This window comes from Mangifera indica, chromosome 4, assembly GCF_011075055.1.
Source record: "Mangifera indica cultivar Alphonso chromosome 4, CATAS_Mindica_2.1, whole genome shotgun sequence".
Lineage (NCBI taxonomy): Eukaryota > Viridiplantae > Streptophyta > Magnoliopsida > Sapindales > Anacardiaceae > Mangifera > Mangifera indica.
In genome coordinates this window covers 19,947,570-19,966,578 of record NC_058140.1, presented here as the reverse complement: position 1 = coordinate 19,966,578, position 19,009 = coordinate 19,947,570, and the positions used below count along the sequence as shown (strand labels likewise).

General features: G+C 33.8%; 3 protein-coding genes and 8 non-coding genes across 11 annotated transcripts; all 11 read left to right on the top strand.

Moving 5' to 3' along the window:
• The first annotated feature begins 93 nt into the window (after positions 1–93).
• LOC123214682 (endoplasmic reticulum metallopeptidase 1) lies at positions 94–7,624 on the top strand. The gene is made up of 21 exons (XM_044634623.1): positions 94–447; positions 569–654; positions 740–841; positions 1,089–1,195; positions 1,288–1,388; positions 1,846–1,933; positions 2,102–2,190; positions 2,395–2,534; positions 2,641–2,806; positions 2,913–3,048; positions 3,198–3,294; positions 3,497–3,626; positions 4,280–4,339; positions 4,499–4,617; positions 4,907–5,031; positions 5,138–5,362; positions 5,463–5,623; positions 6,023–6,186; positions 6,515–6,597; positions 6,685–6,770; positions 7,101–7,624. Exons 1-21 carry the CDS (start codon positions 235–237, stop codon positions 7,242–7,244), a joined length of 2,622 nt encoding a protein of 873 aa, XP_044490558.1. The 5' UTR covers positions 94–234; the 3' UTR covers positions 7,245–7,624.
• Positions 7,625–9,278: 1,654 nt separating this feature from the next.
• Positions 9,279–13,339, top strand: LOC123215060 (60S ribosomal protein L17-2). Its single transcript, XM_044635114.1, has 7 exons — positions 9,279–9,405; positions 9,503–9,539; positions 9,662–9,702; positions 12,256–12,486; positions 12,567–12,669; positions 12,923–12,990; positions 13,076–13,339. The coding sequence occupies exons 1-7, from the start codon at positions 9,403–9,405 to the stop codon at positions 13,112–13,114; spliced, it is 522 nt and encodes a 173-aa protein (XP_044491049.1). The 5' UTR covers positions 9,279–9,402; the 3' UTR covers positions 13,115–13,339.
• Positions 9,822–9,949, top strand: LOC123215169. Its single transcript, XR_006501971.1, has one exon. It is a non-coding gene; the product is annotated as a small nucleolar RNA snoR74 (small nucleolar RNA).
• On the top strand, positions 10,409–10,535 carry LOC123215177. The gene has a single exon (XR_006501978.1). It is a non-coding gene; the product is annotated as a small nucleolar RNA snoR74 (small nucleolar RNA).
• LOC123215176 lies at positions 10,614–10,742 on the top strand. Its single transcript, XR_006501977.1, has one exon. It is a non-coding gene; the product is annotated as a small nucleolar RNA snoR74 (small nucleolar RNA).
• LOC123215171 lies at positions 11,088–11,216 on the top strand. Its single transcript, XR_006501973.1, has one exon. It is a non-coding gene; the product is annotated as a small nucleolar RNA snoR74 (small nucleolar RNA).
• Positions 11,290–11,418, top strand: LOC123215173. Its single transcript, XR_006501974.1, has one exon. It is a non-coding gene; the product is annotated as a small nucleolar RNA snoR74 (small nucleolar RNA).
• LOC123215170 lies at positions 11,490–11,618 on the top strand. Its single transcript, XR_006501972.1, has one exon. It is a non-coding gene; the product is annotated as a small nucleolar RNA snoR74 (small nucleolar RNA).
• Positions 11,692–11,820, top strand: LOC123215174. Its single transcript, XR_006501975.1, has one exon. It is a non-coding gene; the product is annotated as a small nucleolar RNA snoR74 (small nucleolar RNA).
• LOC123215175 lies at positions 11,892–12,020 on the top strand. Its single transcript, XR_006501976.1, has one exon. It is a non-coding gene; the product is annotated as a small nucleolar RNA snoR74 (small nucleolar RNA).
• Positions 13,340–14,874: 1,535 nt separating the features above from the next.
• LOC123213229 (probable signal peptidase complex subunit 1) lies at positions 14,875–15,295 on the top strand. The gene has a single exon (XM_044632623.1). It carries the CDS (start codon positions 14,875–14,877, stop codon positions 15,148–15,150), a length of 276 nt encoding a protein of 91 aa, XP_044488558.1. The 3' UTR covers positions 15,151–15,295.
• The last annotated feature ends 3,714 nt before the right edge of the window (positions 15,296–19,009 follow it).

The window sequence follows — 19,009 nt, the reverse complement described above, 5'->3', positions numbered from 1 at the left end:
CTTTAAGTTCCGAATTGGGCCCTTTTTCTAAAGCCCAGAAGATTCAATGTTAATGGCCCACAGGGAGCTCTACAGACTCGAAGTATTCCCAACGCCTAGTTCGTTTTCGTTTACTCTGAAGTCAGAAACAACCGGCTGCTTAACAGAGGTATCTTCTCTTTCCGTAAATACACACCGAGTGACGCATTTCGGCATCGAAAAATATCAGGTTGAGAATTCTATTTTCAGAGAGAGATGGCGTTGAGGTTTGATCCTAGAGACGTTTCAGCCTTTAAATTCTTGCTACTTCTATCAGTCGTGTATGGAATCATGTCGATGATCGTTTACTCCGTAAGTCACATGAAGTTCGTGAAGCCTCTTGATTTCCACGCTCCACTTGATCGCTTCTCTGAAGCTAGAGCCATCCAACACGTTCGCGTTTTGTCCGAAGAGATCGATGGTCGCCAAGTGAGACAATAACATCATAAATTGATTTTTTTTTTTACCATTTAGGACGGAGAGACTTAGCACAAATTATTTTATTACTTGAATCCAATACCAATACCATAAAAAATTGAAATTTTAACAGGAAGGGCGCCCCGGCCTAGGAAAAGCTGCTGTGTATATCAAAACACAGTTGGAAATAATTAAGGAGAGAGCTGGATCAAAATTAAGGTTGGTAGATTGATATAATAATTTATACTGTTAGGCTGAGTTGTGATTGGTGGTTCACTTGCTGAGTTGGTTGTTTAATATGCAGAATTGAGGTTGAAGAGACAGCCGTTAATGGCTCTTTCAATATGTTGTTTTTGGGTCACAGTATATCATTGGGCTACAGAAACCATACAAATATCATAATGAGGTATAACTACCTTGCTATTTATGAACTCTATATTTAGTTAACTAATTGATGAAGTTCAAGGGTGTGGTTTTCTTGTTATGTATGATTTGGATATTTTGGAGTTTCATATATATATATATGTATGCCACTTTGCTAGAGACCCTGTACCAATAATGTCTTGTGAGATGACCAATCATTAGAATCTTCCAACTCTCTTGCAGAATGTTCTTGTGAACCAGTAGTTTTATTTTTAATTTATTTGTCACAGGATATCATCAGCAGATTCGGCAGAGAATGAGCCCTCCGTTTTGATAAACGGCCATTTTGATAGCCCACTTGGCTCCCCAGGTGCTGGCGATTGTGGTTCATGTGTTGGTGGGTCCAACGAATATTTTTGCTGAATGGAATATTCTTAGGTAAGAAATTTCTGCTTGATCATTCATTTCAATGCCTTCCTCTCATTGCAGGATCGATGCTGGAATTAGCTAGACTGACAGTAGATTCTGGCTGGATCCCATCTAGACCTGTCATATTTCTTTTCAATGGTGCAGAAGAACTTTTTATGTTGGTAAGAATTACTGGAACCATTATGAATTTATGTAATTTGAAATAGGCTTCTATCAGTGTTATGAAATCTTCTTAGGCTTGGAGTTCTTCTTTGCTTGCTTTTTTGCATTGCTTATTTGTTCAAATATTGTCTGAGTTTGAATCCTTTGATTACTAAATGAAAATATCAAGCTAACACATCTATAAGAACGTAAAATCTTGCATGATTTTTGTCGAAGGGCAGTGGCTGAGTTTATATGGAAGACAAATTGGAAGCTACAGTAACTGCCTTTATTATAATTTGAAAGAAATGCTAACTTATCCATAACCAAAGTCACTGGAAAACAAAAAAATAGGAGGAACCATTCGAGCCAGCTTAAGCTATAATCTTTTTTTCTCTAGAAATTTTTTTGAAAGCCCCTTTTTATTGAGCTTCCAAGGTGCTTGCAATTGAGTTTTTTGTGCTTATGATGCCCTAGGGCGCACATGGCTTCATCAAGACACATAAATGGCGTGATTCTGTTGGAGCTTTTATAAATGTGGAAGCATCTGGGTCAGGAGGTTTTGGTAGGAAATCCAGTTCTGATCTCATGTCCTTTCAAAGTTAAAAGCATGTATGGTGCAATAGTGCTATTATGTGATATAGGTCATGGACTTGGTCTTTTTATTGTCCTTGTCATACAAAATTTCTTTTATTGTGCTACAACCTCTGACTATATGTTGTTGGATTGACAGATTTAGTTTGCCAGTCTGGGCCTACTTCTTGGCCTTCTCTAGTCTATGCTCAATCGGCAATATACCCCATGGCAAATAGTGCGGCTCAGGTTCTCTCATTTTTATTTATATATTCTTTATGTTGATGTTCATACCAATCTGGCCAGCATTTTTTTTTTTTGTTATGTATGAAGGAACTCACTATGTTGTCTTGCTTTATGATTTTAAAACTTTATGTCATGTTCAAATTCCTAACAGTATGATTTAGACCACTGTTATACTTCTATACTGAGGTATCTATTTCTTATATGCAGGACGTCTTTCCTGTTATTCCAGGAGATACTGACTATAGAATATTTTCTCAAGATTATGGGAACATTCCTGGCCTGGATATAATATTTCTTCTTGGTGGTTATTATTACCATACCTCCTATGATACCGTGGACCGATTATTGTATGCATTACATCTGCTATTTTGGTATATATTTACTTGAGTGCAGCTTCTGTTTCATTTCATCCTTAAGTAGTTTCTCTGATACATTCAAGTGTTTTTGAAACAGACCTGGAAGCATGCAAGCAAGGGGAGATAATTTGTTCAGTTTACTTAAGGCCTTCAGCAATGCTTCTCAGCTACAAATTACCTACGGAAGAAAGTCTTTTGGAGATACTTACAGTGAAAAAGAGGATGAACGTGCTGTTTTCTTTGACTACTTAACATGGTTCATTGTAAGTTACAATAACTGTGGTTTGTTATCTGCTCATAGTTTATGTATTTAATGTATATATAACAGATAAGTTGATCCTAAGCTTATTTTGATTATGAATGTTTCAGATATATTATTCAAGAAGCATATCTATGGTGCTTCATAGGATTCCCATTGTCATCTTCCTTTCTGTTCCATTCTTTTTGTGTTTGCTGAATTTTGGCCTGAATGCTTGGTTTTCAAAATTCTGCGATTTTGTAAAAGGTAGATTGATCACCACTGATTCATATTATTTGAAGGCATTATTGAGATATTTCTTCAATTTCATCATAATTTTTTTTCTCTTCATCAGTACATGAGTTCTAAGATTCATTCTCAAAGAATTAACATTTTTAGACATTTTAAATTTGCAGGAATGGTGTTTCATGCTACTGGGATTGTAATGGCTATTATTTTCCCAGTTACCTTTTCAATCCTAAGATTGCTGTTCTCAAGTTATGCCATGAGCTGGTGCATTTCAGATCTTTTTGCTTCACTTCTTTGTATAAACTATTGCCTTGTCATATATAATATGTGTATTTCTCTGTGTATTTTTTGTGGATAATGATATTTTACTTCCAATGATTTTATGTAATTGTGTTCATGTACCGTGTTAATTCCTTGTTAGATCCAAAAAAACAAAAAAGGGTGATATGCAGGATGTATATTGCAGGTTTGCTCATCCATTTTTGGCTTTGATGATGTTTGTTCCATGCTCTCTCGTTGGTCTGTTGATTCCAAGGGTTATTTGGAATCATTTTCCCCTCTCTCAAGATGCTAAAGTTCTCAAGACATCAAAGGAGGTAAGCTTTTATGTTCAATTATTGTGGGCAAGTGTTAATTTAGGCCTACTCTATTGTGTCCTGTTTTAACATAAACATATATATTAAGATTGTCATTCTTATGAATTTGTAAACCTTATTGCTGTAGTTGCTACATGGCTTTGAGTGAGATTATATCTTTAGCTATTGACATTATCTTGTGCATGGCATAAAACTGTTAATGCTGGACATACCATGTAAGTGGACATCCAAGATGCATGGTAATCTATGCCTCACTTCTATGAATCAGAAGAAATGTGAATTTTACATGCTCTGCTTAATTCTATTTCTGCTCTTTTTGGCCAATCAATGGTTCCAAGGCAAATTTTCAAGTAAAAATAATATGATCCTTTAAAGAAAACAGTTGTAATATACAATACTTTATGGAGAATTATCTGATCCCAGAAAAGAAACAAGCATTTGTACAGTGATTTATGGAGAATAAGGGTTTATGATTAATGATTTGATATGTGTTCTCTAAATGCTTAATTGTTTGCTGAGGCGTTTCATTTTGTTTTCAAAATTGTTGTGGTGGGGTTATGCTATCATATGGAGTTTACATTCCTGCTTTCTCAAAAGATTCTCAAGTTTAATGTTTGTGGCAGCAAACATGTGATACTTCATGAATCTTGCAGGCACTATCTGATGAGGCAAGGTTTTGGGGAGCATTTGGATTTTATGCTATAATTACTCTGGTATGTAGCTCAATCATTGTTTGACTGATGAGATTATGTGTCCCCATACAAATAAAGCTATTATTTCACATTGAAAACTTGAGATTTGTGACCAATCTATTCTCTATGTCCAAAAAACTTTAAAATTTGGTATGGCTGAAGCTGTTTTAGTAAAAACAGGCTTATGTTGTGGCTGGCTCGAGTGGAGGTTTCTTGACTTTTAGCCTGTCTGCTTCTATGATTCCTACATGGATCTTCTTTTGCTTATCAACAAAGTTTTATGGTCGTCGATCATTGAGGTACTGATTTTAATGGTTTTAAATTTCTCATTGAATTATATGTCTAATTGTCCATATAAATTAGCTTGTTCCCATCACTTAGAAATAGTTGTAGCATACCCTGACACTCTAATCCCCTCAGAATTTGTCTTTGTTTCCTTTTTATGGGGGTGAAGTTTCTAGCTTTACATTTCTTGACTTCTTGTCCTTATTTTTCTTGCTTTCTTTTGAATTTTGCTGTTTCTAATGTAGAAAGGTATTAAGGGTAATAAATCAAGACTTGTGGTTTGATTAACATTTTTGTTTTCAGGTCAACCGTCTTCTACATTGTACCTCTAATTCCATATCTTTTATACTCTGTTTATTTTGGTGGGTTGCTTTTCCTGTTTTTGACTGAGAAGATGGGTATGATGGGTGCTGTTCCACCCCCATATGGTCAGTTTTTCAGAACTTCAATCTCTTGTGATGCTTAAGTAGTTTCATTGCCCTAGTATTTATAGATTTTAAAAGAATTGCTCTGATTGTAAGTATTTGCTTGCAGGGTATTACATTCCAGATATTGTAGTTGCAGCAATTGTTGGAGTTGTCACTGGTTGGTGTGTGGGCCCTCTTATACCAACTTGTGGCCACTGGCTAGCCAGGTCCTCAGTCTTGAAATTTTTGCTGCACCTTAGTGTTCTTTCCTTCGCTCTCTCAGCACAGTTCTTTCCATACAGCACAGATGCACCTAAAAGGGTTGTTTTCCAGCATACATTTATGACTGCAGGTATTGAATAACATAGTGTAAATATTGAAAAACCATTTAATACTTTGATGATTTAGAAGTTTCTAATTAAAATTGTTTTTATCATACATGGGATTCTCAGATGCAAATCAGATTGCAGATTCCAGTTACGATTTTTCTGTGGTGGATTCCAATTCTTTATTGTTTCTTTTTAAATATGCACCTGAAGTGGCAAAGGAGTTGCAAATTGACTCAGAGTTCTCTTTCGAATCTGCAAATATATCTCAGCCAGAGACTTGGATGGTATGAACTTTTGTTTCTTGCTGTTAACATGTTAAACTGATGATTTGAGAAGATCTTTTGCTGTTTATCCTTTATGGTCCTCCTGGCACTAGGATAGATATTGATCTTCTTATCACCATGCTCCTTTCCTGCTAAAATATGTCTCCCACCTTTTTTACATGTGTGCATACATGGATAAACACATTAATATGAGTTTTCGATCACAAGCTATCTGTTGTGACACATTAGTCATGGTATTGCAAAAAGCTTGGTGGGGTTCAGTTGTGGTATCCCTCAAAAGTTTATTTTTCTCTTTATTAATGCTTGTATGGGAATATTCCTCGTCATAGAGAACTCGTATAAGAATTGATGCGAAGGCTTGGTGGATTAAGTGAATTTGAAATTATGTTTCTTTTGCAGTCAATATTTCCAGTATCCCTTTTGTTCTCAAGAAGTTTGAAATTCCCAACAAGAAGTGATGGGATCTTGAAGCGATACAAGTATTTTCCCCATTTGTCTAATTACAAGCCGACTACAACCTCCGGTGATAGGTCCCGGAGAGTTTATTTGGAATTTTCATTAGGGTAAGTAGAACAAAGTTCATGAGGAAGGATCCTATTTATCATACAATTGCACAGAAAATCGTTTGTTTCAAAATAAAAACTTGCCATAGCAGACCGTATTGCAAAATTATGGATAATTTTGTCTACCAATGGTGTTTGGCTTTAATGCTTGTAGCTGTATCAATGACTTATATAATTAAACCGGGTGACAAATAGGGAATGAATTGTGACTTTCAGTGGCTTGGTGTTAACAGAGATTATTCGGAAAATATAAGAAAATTCAGTTGTGCATAAACTGCAAGTATATTCAGCTAAAAGGTCTTACAGCTTTCATATTCTTTTCTTTCAGCTCATTGGAGGAGGTTTGGGTTGCAGTCCTAAACATTACGGGTCCTTTATCTAGTTGGTCATTCGCCGACGATAAACTTCCAGGTATCATGTAGAATATTTCTGATTCCATTGCCATTTCCAACAAAAGTATCTTATATCCCATATTTTATCCTTGTGAAATATCTATAGCTCCAGAGACAGTTAATGGGGGGCCACCATCATACATATGTCGGCTTAGTGGATCCAGCCATGAAAATTGGACCTTTTGGTTAGAGGTAAGATTTCTGACCTCTTTGACAGTTTATTTTTGCATACTTCTTTTTTGGGCTATTGATATAAATGCCTGATGTTACTGAACGAATCCTAAGTTCCTGCATGATCATCCAATAGCCCTAGTGCCTTTGCTTGTTTCTGAATGATTAGTTTGTTCCATCTGTTCGTTCGGTATCTTCATATATTTTGGTAGAACATGTAAGTATTACTACTTAAACACGTTTAATTCCAATCCTCTGCGCCCCCTTCCACCTCCACACCTAGAGTCGGCATTTTCTATTTATTTTCATTTTTAATTTGAAATGTATTTAACTTTTCTTATGGGATTGCAGGCTAGCAGTTCAGAAGGTTTAAGAGTACAAGTCAGTGTACTAGATCAAGTTTTGACTGATGAAGCAAAGAAGTTGAAGAGCCTTTTCCCAGACTGGGCTGATGTTACAGCTTATTCTAGCTTCATATCCACTTATATCTTCTAGCTTGTACAAAGCTCAGTTTATAATAGTCTGAAAAAAAGAGTCTGTAAAGCCATAGTTGAAAGTTGAATTGCATAATGGAGCCATAGCTGAGGAGGTGTTGACCTTTCTGCTTCTGTTGCTTTGCTTTTACCATGGTGAAGTGAAGGGTCCTAAAAACAGAATTTTGAAGATTTGGCTGCTTGTTATGGCAACCGTTGGATTAGTTTTTGCTCGTTCAAATTATGGTAGGCCATCCATGAGTCCTACTAATGCCTTCTGCCGGGAGTTTCTGACCGACCGATAGGCAGAACAGTTGGCAAATATTTTCTCTCTTGAAATAATGATTCCATATGAACAAATATTTATATTGCATTCGAAATGAATAATTCATGCTTTATGTTTGTTGTGGTGATTGTGATGAGGCATGGTGGAGGAGTGGTGGTGATTGTGTTAATATAGAATAAAAGTGGCGGAATCCTATTAAGATTGTGCCATGCAGCTGGAATGTACCATGTCAGTCAAATCACACAATTTCATGTGTGATTGAACTAAGTATGACAACATATTCTTAATAAAATTTTAAGAGTAAAACTGTAATAATTTGGTATTCATTAAAAATAATATGAGGTATTTTTGTCTAGTTATTACATCTATGTTAAAAATTACCCAATCTCACATAGTATAATAAAAGGGTGAGAGAGTAGTGTTTAATTTAAATCGAATTTGTTTGAGCTTAAGTTTGAATTTAATTCGAATAAGTTTGAGTTTGAGTATGATAATTCAATATTTTTGAGTTTGAACTCAAGTTTTAAAGGTGTTTTGCTCATTTGAAAAATTCAAAGTAAAATAATGTCATTTTAATCAATATATATTAAAACAACATTAGTTTAATAATAAATCGAGTTTAAAACTTAATTCAAGTTCAAGTTTGAACTAAACTTGAGTTTAATTTTTTTTTTAAATAAGTTGAGCTTAAACATCTTTAAAGCGAGTTCAATAAATTCAAATTCAAACTTAGTTTGATTCAAATTTAAATTCAGTTTGATTCGAATTTTGCTTTATGGAAAAGTATCATATTCTGATTTTGAAGGTGGGAAATTCATTAAGGGAAAGAATGGTTGGAAAGCATTGTTCAGCCTAAACAATTGACCCACCCAAGGGTTGGTTTAAAATACTTTTTAACATTTACATGGTATTAATTATTATTATTGTTATTTTAAATAAAAAATAAACTTTGTTGGTGAAAAAGAATTTTAAAATAGGGTTAGAAATTTAAATTACTTTATTTTTATTAATTATTTTACTTTAAAAAAATTGCATTGTATCTCCTTTATTTATTTTTTAAAATTATCATACCACTCTAAATTAATTAAAATTACAAAAAAAAACCTTTAGATATGAACTTTGCATCCACACACTAGTATTTTCATATCTTTTCATTTCCACCTTTTCCCTCTAGGTGTCTTGGTTGACCCACTAGTTCCAACCTTTTACCTTGGCAAGCTATTATTTTGAAAAACTTATTCATCCTCAAATTCTTTGTCCTGTATATAGCTTTTTTAACATTAGAATATTAATCATACTAATTGGAAACTACCTCAAGTAAAAACAATATGCTAAAAGCTATGATTTCTTTATTAATGAGAATAAACAATAAAAAGAAATGATAAAAATCTATAAGTGATGAAGGTAGAAAAGTGGTAAATTTAAATCTTTTACAAGGTTTAAATTGTAGGTTTTCAAACATTTTAAAATATTAAATTGTCGTATTTAAAATATTCAAATGATTAAATGTTTTAAAACCAAATATTAAGGAAATTGTAAAAAAGTCAATATAAATTCTGTTAATAATAATACTATGTATATATTAATTTAAATAATAATAATAATATATTATCATATTATTTTAAATTAAAATAAAATAAGATTTAATAAAATAAAGAAATATTATTATTGGTATTTAAATTGAGAGATATTTTAAGTTCAGCCTGGGCCGTTTAGCTCTAATTGAAACAAAAAACCCCGGCCCAATTGAAAACAAGCCCGCCATTTCAGGCTAGGGTTTCACATCTTCATCCTATAAAACGAAACCCCGGCGCCTCTTTAAAGCTGTGCTGCTTGAACATAACGGAAGTTACCATTCTCCATATCTTAGAAGCAGCTCATAACTTCAGCCGCAATGGTAACACTTCTAGTTTATGCATTCGAAATATTTTATATTCACTTTCTATCTCCATAAGTTCGTTGTAACCTTTATACTTTGGATTTTTTTTTTTCAGGTGAAGTACTCAAAAGAGCCAGATAATCCCACCAAGTGTAAGTTTTATTATCCATTTCTCTTACTTTGTTTTCGTTGTACTTAAATAGATCTATTTTGTTTATGCTTTCTATTTCTTTAGTGTTTCGATCTAAGTATCTTTTAATGCTTATATTTGCAGCCTGCAAGTCTAGGGGTTCGGATCTGAGGGTTCATTTTAAGGTATATTACTTTTATGCTTAATTGCTAGACTGATTATGATATGGATTGTGGTTTTATTGATTAATTTGATGTTTGTTTGGGGAGTTTGTTAAAAACTGGTGAATGATAAGAACCTGATGAAAAAAGCAGGGATCTGTTGCCCTTGTGAACAGGTCTCTCGTATACTTCAGGGAAATCAAGTGCATTGTTATTGGGTGAACCTCTGTTTATTTTTGTGGCTGAAGGTTCAGTAAATGATGTTACATTTATCTGATTGCATCGCTCTGTGGGATCGGTAAATGAGTTAGGTTTTGTTTGCTAACCGCAAGTCATGAGTTTAAACACTTTTTTACCTCAATTCATGCTCATATTCTATTTGAGTTATGTGTTTTACATGAGGCCATTTGTATCCACTTTTTTAGAATTCTAGTCAAGATTACAGACACTTTCAACGTAAAAAGTTATTCTACTATTAGAAATTGAGAGATTGATTGCCTTTTTAAATTGGTATTTTCTTATTTTTGTGTATGATTGTATTCTTAAAAGGTCATATATATTAGGATTGACAGCATTGAGATAACAAATAGGATTATTGCAAGGAAGGTGAATCAATGATAAATGCTGCAGCTCTGTTGAATTAACATTGTTTTAGTTGTCTAATGTCTAACTATAATATTTTAGATATCAATTCATCTTTGTTTTTTAATCTGATTCTGAAACCTGATATAAAACTCAGGGCCTTGTTGCCTCTTGTGAACACGACTCTCGTAAACTGCAGGAAAATTAAATTTATTTTTATTGGTGAATCTCTGTAGATATGGTGAATGAAAGGTTGAGTAAATGATGGCACATCTTTGTTGTAGTATAAATCATAAGTATATAACTAGGGTTTGAGGTTCATTTTTGCTCATTTGTCTAGTTAAAATCTGATTAGAAAAGTAGGATCTTGTTGCCTCTCATAAGCATGTCTCTCGTACATGTCAGGAAAATTACATGCATTGTTATTGGGTGAACCTCTGTAGTTATCTGTGACTGAAGGTTCAGTAATCTATAACCAGGTTTCGAGGTTCATTTTCATTCATTTGTGTAATTATAAATCCTGATTAAAAAAGCGAGGTCTTTTTGCCTCTTGTAAACATGGCTATTGATGAATGAACGTTCAGAAAATGATGGCACATTTGTGTTGTAGTGTAAATGTTAACCAGGTTTAAGGTTCATTGTCGCATATTATTCTAACAGTAGTGCTATGTGCACAATTTTTTGCACAAACAACAATGTGACATCATGTGATTGGACAGTTAAAAATTAAATATAAAGCAACACCCAATCACATGATGACATATTGTTGTTTGTACACAAAAGTTGTGCATATAGTATTATTGTTATTCTAATTATAAAACCTGATTGAAAAAGCAGAGCCTTGTTGCCTCTTGTAAACATGGCTCTCGTAAACTTCAGGAAAATCACTTGCATTGTTCTTGGGTGAACCTCTGTATTTATTGATGACTGAAGGTTCAGTAAATGATGGCACATTTGTGCTGTTGTGTAAATTTTAACTAGGGTTCAAGGTTCATTGCTGTTCATTATTCTAATTATAAAACCTGATTGAAAAAAGCAGGGTCTAGTTGCCTCTTGTAAACGTGGCTCTCGTAAACTTCAGGAAAATTACTTGCATTGTTATTGGGTGAACCTCTGTAGTTATTGGTGACTGAAGGTTCAGTAAATGATGGCACATTTGTGTTTTAGTTTTAATTATAACTAGGATTTGAGGTTCATTTTTGTTCAGTTGTTTAATTACAAAACCTGATTAAAAAGCAGGGTCTTGTTGCCTCATGTAAACATGGCTCTCGTAAACTTCAGGAAAATCACTTGCATTGTTATTGGGTGAACCTCTGTATTTATTGATGACTTAAGGTTCAGTAAATGATGGCACATTTGTGCTGTTGTGTAAATTTTAACTAGGGTTCAAGGTTCATTGCTGTTCATTATCCTAATTATAAAACCTGATTGAAAAAAGCAGGGTCTAGTTGCCTCTTGTAAACATGGCTCTCGTAAACTTCAGGAAAATTACTTGCATTGTTATTGGGTGAACCTCTGTAGTTATTGGTGACTGAAGGTTCAGTAAATGATGGCACATTTGTGTTTTAGTTTTAATTATAACTAGGATTTGAGGTTCATTTTTGTTCAGTTGTTTAATTACAAAACCTGATTAAAAAGCAGGGTCTTGTTGCCTCATGTAAACATGGCTCTCGTAAATTTCAGGAAAATTACCTGCATTGTTATTGGGTGAACCTCTGTATCTATTTGTAACTGAAGGTTCAGTAAATGATGACACATTCTCCTTATTGGGAAGATCACGCCTATTGTCGAAATTTGTCAGTTCTTATTTGGAAGTTAGGCATTTTATATTATATTAACATGGAATGCATTTTTTTATAGAAAAGATAGTACCTTTTATCTCGTATGAGTAATTGGTGAATATATCTCTGGTTTGGCAACGCATCATAACTTGAATTTTAATTTTCTGTTCAATTTGTACTCATTCTTGGGGTTGGCAAATTTACTGTTTTATAGAACACCAGAGAAACAGCCCACGCTATCAGGAAGTTGCCTTTGGTCAAGGCTAAGAGGTATTTGGAGGATGTTATAGCCCATAAACAGGCTATACCCTTCACACGCTTCTGTGGTGGTGTTGGACGTACTGCTCAGGCAAAGAACAGGCATCCAAATGGCCAAGGGCGGTGGCCAGTCAAATCTGCAAAATTCATTCTAGATTTGCTTAAGAATGCTGAAAGCAATGCTGAAGTATGTCTCGTTTGTTTGTTTTTTTGTGGTTTCCTGACTCCATGATTTCTTTTTTCTAACAACTGTCAAATGTTTTTCAGGTGAAAGGTTTGGATGTTGATGCACTCTACATTTCTCACATTCAAGTGAACCAGGCCCAGAAGCAAAGGCGCCGCACATACCGAGCCCACGGACGAATTAATCGTAAGTTTATTTTTTCTTTGCTGTGTTTATATTTTGATGGATCATATCTTTTATGTAAATAGAGTTGGATTAGAATTGAACCGAGTCTAAACATGGCTTGATTCTTGTATGTCTAAAATTCATAATGATGAGTGTGAGTTTGAATTTGAACTTGTTTAAGATGGTTGGAGATGTTATAAAGACTGGATGAATAATGTCATTATAAGAGGAGCCCCAATTTTATCAATAATTAACTGTTTTTTTTTTTTGGCAGCTTACATGTCATCCCCATGTCACATTGAATTGACATTGTCTGAAAAGGAAGAACCAGTAAGGAAGGAGGTAATGCAGTCGTGTAAACATAATGTTGAGTGATTTGGGCTAAGCCTATTTATTTTGCCTAATTTTTTCGTTCTTTGTTATGCAGCCGGAAAGCCAGTTGGCAACTAGCAAGTCCAAGAAGTAATTGTCCTGAGCTGTAGCGAGTCTGAGTGGATTGCGCTCTCTTCTGTGGTCTTCCTATAGGTTTTTTACGTCTAATACTGACTAAGCTGTTATTTAGTTGGGATCGGACGGCTTAATTTATGCTTAGTTTAATCATGGGTGTAATTTTTCATGGATTCAGTTGGAAGATTTTGAAATTTCAAGAATTTTCAAGCTTATATAAAATATAGCCGTCAATATATGTCCATTGGTATGTGTGGTCGTTCCCTTACTCGTTCTCTGACGCTTTTTCCTTGACATTTTCTAAGAAATGAAGCGGCAATGATAGTTAAAAAAAATTATTATAAACCTGTGCAGGAGTGATCGAAAAGAATCCCATAAATATAAGTGTAACTCCAAAGGTCAAATTTAATTTAATTAAACTTTATCAGAATTTGCTTACATGTACCCGATTTTTTCTTTACTCTAAGGGGTGTTTGATTTCAGTTTTTTAAGATTATCTTGATAATCTATCTTTTATTTTCTTGTTTAATAATAAAATATTACAGTAATTTTATTATTAATGCTGATGTAAGTAATCTTAATTTTATTATAATTATATTATTATTTATTAATTTTTTAAGATAAAAATAAATTTATTTTTCATTAATATAATAAATAATATTTAAAAATAATTATATTCAAAGTATTTAAGTAAAATAATTTATTAGTAATATTTTATTACTTTTAATTAAATACGATAATTATTTATACTTACTAAATTTTATCAAACATAGTAATTATTTATATTCAGTAATCTTTCAAGTAATCTATTTTTAATGTAATTTTTATATTTTGATAATAAAATATTATTTAAATCAAACGTTCCTTAATGGTTTGTGTTTTCTCTTAAACATAAGCAACTCTTCCTAATCTAAACCTTGAATTTAACTTGAAATAATTTGGTTTGAAAAAGAAATTAATTTTAGATTGAGTTGTCTCAGATTTTAATTTTTGTTTCAGTTGGTCTAAAATTTTAATCCAAACTTTGATTCAAACTTGATTCATTGTGTATTTTTGTTTTTCGATGTATATATTATAAAATTTAACCAACAACACTATTGAAAAAGTTCATAAATGGAAAAAACAAATGAGAAACCATCCTTTTGCCGAAAAAATAATTTAGTTCTGAATTATCAATGAAATTATGCCCGTATAATTTTGAGTATATAATTTGATAAAAAAATGCTATATTATTACGTACTTATGTAATTATTGAAAACACGTGTAATTTTGGTTAAAATAAAAAAAAAATTCAGAGCCCATTTAAGCAGGCTGGGCCGCTTCGCTCTAACTCTCCATCAGCGGTTTGACTCATATGAACAGCTGATGGGCATTTGATATCCAAAACACAAAATCCGGGCCCATTTTAAAATAATTCCGCCGTTACGATTTAGGGTTTCACATCTCCACAACTCAGAAGCATGTCTTAACTTTCTGCCTCTTCTGGTTTACGCATTCAGTTCTTCATATTCGTCTGCAATTTTCCTACATTCGTAAATAACACTGAAAAGGATTTTGCGAAAGTGAGAAAATGGATCGAATTTATCTCTTTTTTACATCATTTTCTAAGTAGCCAAACAGAGATTAGGGTTTTCGTTTCAAATCTTCATATATTAATATCCAAATTCATATTTATTATTGTTTTCTGTTTTTCTCTTAGATGGTCTCATAATTTTCTATTGCAATTCACAATTTAGGGTTCAATTTTCTGATTAAGCTTATATGTTGTCCTTATTGCAGATGGATTGGCAAGGGCAAAAATTAGCGGAGCACTTGATGCAGATAATGCTGTTGGCGTCTGCAGTTGTGGCATTTGTTACTGGTTATGTGTTGGGATCATTTCAGATGATGATGTTGATATATGCAGGTGGGGTGGTTCTCACCACATTGATCACTGTCCCTAATTGGCCTTTCTTCAAGCGCCACTCTCTCAAGTGGCTGGATCCAAGTGAAGCTGAAAAGCATCCCAAACCGCAGGTGGGTGTTAGTTCAAAGAAAAAGCCTGGTAAGAAGTAGGTTGATTTTGGCATCTGATTGGGTTTCTATGACTTTGAATGTGATCTTCGTATGAAAGGATTTTACAAAACATTGAAACTGTCTTGACTGTAACTAGAATGATTTTTGATGGCCTTAATTTAGTATAATAATCGTGTTGCCTGCATCCTGTTATTGTTGTTGTTTTGTGCTGTTTCTACATGTGTTTTCTCTTTTTCTGTTTCATTTGTTTGGGGAAAGGATGATCTAATTGCTTGCCTTGTAATGGTATTGAAAATGTCTAATTTGGTCATCAATTCATTATGATAGGGCTATGTGAGTAATCATACGATGAGAGTGACGTTTCTGCATAGTTGAAAGGACAGTGAATGTTATAGTTTTATGTAGCTAACTTTTTGGAGAATTAGTAGGGTGTAATCCAGTCGAGTAATGTAATCGAGCTCAGTTTGATTAAGTTAAGACAAAGCTTGAGCTTGCCGAACAAGGAAGCTTTTGGCTCAAGCTCTGGAATGGAATGACTGATGTGAGCCCTGCTCAAAAAATTATATTAACACCCCTCTAACTTATATATTATCCATTATCCTCTTGTTCAAAGTTAATAGATAAGATATTAGAGTGAAAGTACATGATTTGAAACTTTTAGAGGTCTATTGATATGTTACTTGAGCTAAGCCATGAGTTTGCCAGCACACTGAATGGACCAATAGGAACTGGATCTTGAGCCGAGCCTGGTTCGTTTACACCCCTAGTTGTGAGATTGAGACAGAAGTTGAACATAGTTCTGCTTGATGTTATGTCAAATAATTAGCCTAAATTAGCCAAGGGTTACCAGTTGTTCAGGGGAAAACCCGTACTTGGGAATATAGTGGAGCATCAGATGCCCCAGTCATAACACCAAATATTAAAGACCTGTACTTGGGAATTCTGGTTAAATATTTAAAAATAAAAAAGGCACTGCCTGACATCAATTTATGCTAAATTATTACTCTAGTACTGCATACCAGGAAAAAAGAAAGAAAGAAAGAGACCACGAATTGCAATATGTAAACACATTATACCTCAATCATCTCCATTAGCAGCCATCATACAAGGATTTAGTCTCTATTTTTAAGTAAATTTACGAAACTTATTGGGGTCAGATTCTTATCTATACTGATGAATTTAGCAGTTTAACCTACTTTCCACTGGCTTTTGTTCCTCATAGCTTTCCAAACGTAGCTCATCGTCATTCTCATCCAGCTCATCTGACTCGTCTAATATCAATTGGTTGATCATCTCCCGAGATTGTCTTAGGTGCTTTTTAGGCTACAATTCGGGTTCAGCTTGCTGAACATCCATGTCTCCCGTCTTGTACCTATTCAGTCATCAAACCAGAATTGTCCTGCAGAGCAAGAGAATTATTCTAGCAAGCATCTGAACCCCATTTTCTGTAAATTATTTGGGCCAAAAGAAAAGGATGTTCAGGAAAAAGATACCAGGACTTGTCAGCATAAATGCTTATTAGAAAGAGACTGATGGAACAGAAATTGCTATTCAGACCAAAATTTTCTAATAAGCCCAACTCTCAATTTTGATGGCTGTTAAACTAATTTATAATATTATCTAACTTTTAGTTCCACTAGTGGGAATTATGGGATATTGTAGCAATCACTAGATGTGCAAATCAGCGACCTATCACATCAGTGATGTTAACCTAACGTAATTGCTATTTAAAGTAAGATTTAATCATGTGACATCTCCGAATGATCAAATCAGTGATCGATTTGATACTGATTCTTGATTGGATTAACTGATCTGATCGGAATCTTTAAATAATGCTTAAAACTTGAAAACTAGACTTGAACTTAGGTAATAATATATGGCGGGAGCATTGATCCCCTTGCAACACCAAAGGCCGTTACGTTATTGCCATGACGACCACAATAAAAGAAACCATGGCCAAGAAAATGTGGTCTGGCTGAACTTGTTTTCAAGTATAAAATAGAATGTCTTCAATCACTCTAGCTCTGAGTCACATCAACGTAGATATTTCTCTACTTATAAAATAAAGCAAAACCATGAATTCTTCGGCTGGAATTTGATATGGTCGGTTATAAAATAAGCATTTTTCCTGTTTAAATCAAATCAAATTCAACCATTATATAATTGAACAATTATGTCAATGATAAGACGGTGTTTGGATTGAACTAAATTCTTTGGTTGCAAGGCACCAAAGCTACTAGACAATTATGTCAATGATACGATGATGTTTAGATAGATTTGATTCGGTTTGAATTTATAATTCAAATAAATTGATCTTAAAATTAATTTATTTATTGATCTAATATATTGTTTATTCACTTAATGATACTATTTATCATTTCAATCACATATGTGATATCGTCGATGTTATTAGATGATTAAATAAATTTAAATTTAAATTTGAATTAAATATTATAAATTTAATTTAAATTCAAATTGATTTTAAACAGAACATCCTAGGGGTGTTTAAAAATTTGGTGTTGGTGAATTTGGGACATAATAATGAATTTTATTACAAGCTATTGTTATCAAGAAGCTCAAGATATATTCCCAATAATAATAATGTGACACGAGTGGCATCGCGCGGACACTCGCCGCTTTCCTTAGGGTGAATAGTTGTCGGCCAAATGTCAATAGTTTTTGTAGTTATTTTATGAAAAGTATATTTTTTGAAAATATTGGAGTATTTAAACGCAAGACGGCACACATGATTTTTAAGCAACAATAATAAATCAAGGACTGGGGCCCATCGTCAGCACAAGCACGTGTTTTCTCGAAACGAAGACCCAACCAAACTTTGTAAAACTGCCTTGACTCTGGGCAGCCTGATCCACCCAACCCAACTATGCGTTCATCTTTCCCATCTGTGCCGGTCCCACGCCACACCAAGATCCTATGGCCCACCGCCGCCATCTTCGACCTGACTCTTCACACTTTACCCAACTCAATCCAAAAAATGCCCTAGATTTTAGCAGAATTCACGTCAATGCCACGTACACAACAAATTCAAACAAACTCATATCATATTATACTTCATCACAGCCAGATTTTTGTAAAATCTTAACGCTCTTATGTGAATTGCCCACGGTGTGGCGGCCACGCGTAACCCGTAAACGAAATCGATCCAACGCTCCGTATGGCACCATGCACGTGGAAGATGTCGATGGATTGTAAGATTAATACATGAATCTTAATGAGCCAGACTCTTCCAATTTGATTACACCACATGCCTTGTTTGTGGTCAGCCGTAGATCTCATCCAAAGTGGTCGGAATTGAATACATAATTTAGTTTGATTAAATTGGTTTTAAGATAGAATTTTAATTTTATAATTTGATTTGAGAATGATTTATTTATTTGATAATAATATTTATAATGTTACTGTCATATTTATTTTTTATAATATTATGTATCAATTAAAATAAATTTAAAATTTAATTCAAACTCATACAGGCTATTGATTTGTCTAGCTTCAGATCGAATTCACCACTTTTTGTGGTGAAGGGTTATAGAGCAAGCTGGAATCCTTAGTCTGTGTCAATCATATTTCACAATGCACATCGATTCCCTGAATAACATCAATTGATAATTGATAGGCCACATTAATATTTCTGTAAATTTGTATTTTGTGTGACTGTATTTTACTTCAAAATAAGTTAAGGCTGAATTGTCACAAGGGGAATATATTCTATGTTTCCTGTCCACAAAAGTCAATCCACAGCAAACGCCCAATGAAGCCAGCCAGCCAGCCAGCCGTTGAAACGTATAATATAAGTATTAATTATTTTAGTTAATTATTAAAATATGAATAGATACTTATCTGCGAATTTACACGCACGATTACTTATCCTGAACCAACC

Coding starts and splice junctions, on each gene's coding strand:
- LOC123214682 (XM_044634623.1), top strand. CDS start 235: ATGGCGTTGAGGTTTGATCCTAGAGACGTTTCAGCCTTTAAATTCTTG. Junction 2,191..2,394: donor TGGCAAATAGTGCGGCTCAG/GTTCTCTCATTT, acceptor TCTTATATGCAG/GACGTCTTTCCTGTTATTCC. Junction 5,624..6,022: donor CTCAGCCAGAGACTTGGATG/GTATGAACTTTT, acceptor TTTCTTTTGCAG/TCAATATTTCCAGTATCCCT.
- LOC123215060 (XM_044635114.1), top strand. Junction 9,703..12,255: donor ATCTGAGGGTTCATTTTAAG/GTATATTACTTT, acceptor ACTGTTTTATAG/AACACCAGAGAAACAGCCCA. Junction 12,991..13,075: donor AAGAACCAGTAAGGAAGGAG/GTAATGCAGTCG, acceptor TTTGTTATGCAG/CCGGAAAGCCAGTTGGCAAC.
- LOC123213229 (XM_044632623.1), top strand. CDS start 14,875: ATGGATTGGCAAGGGCAAAAATTAGCGGAGCACTTGATGCAGATAATG.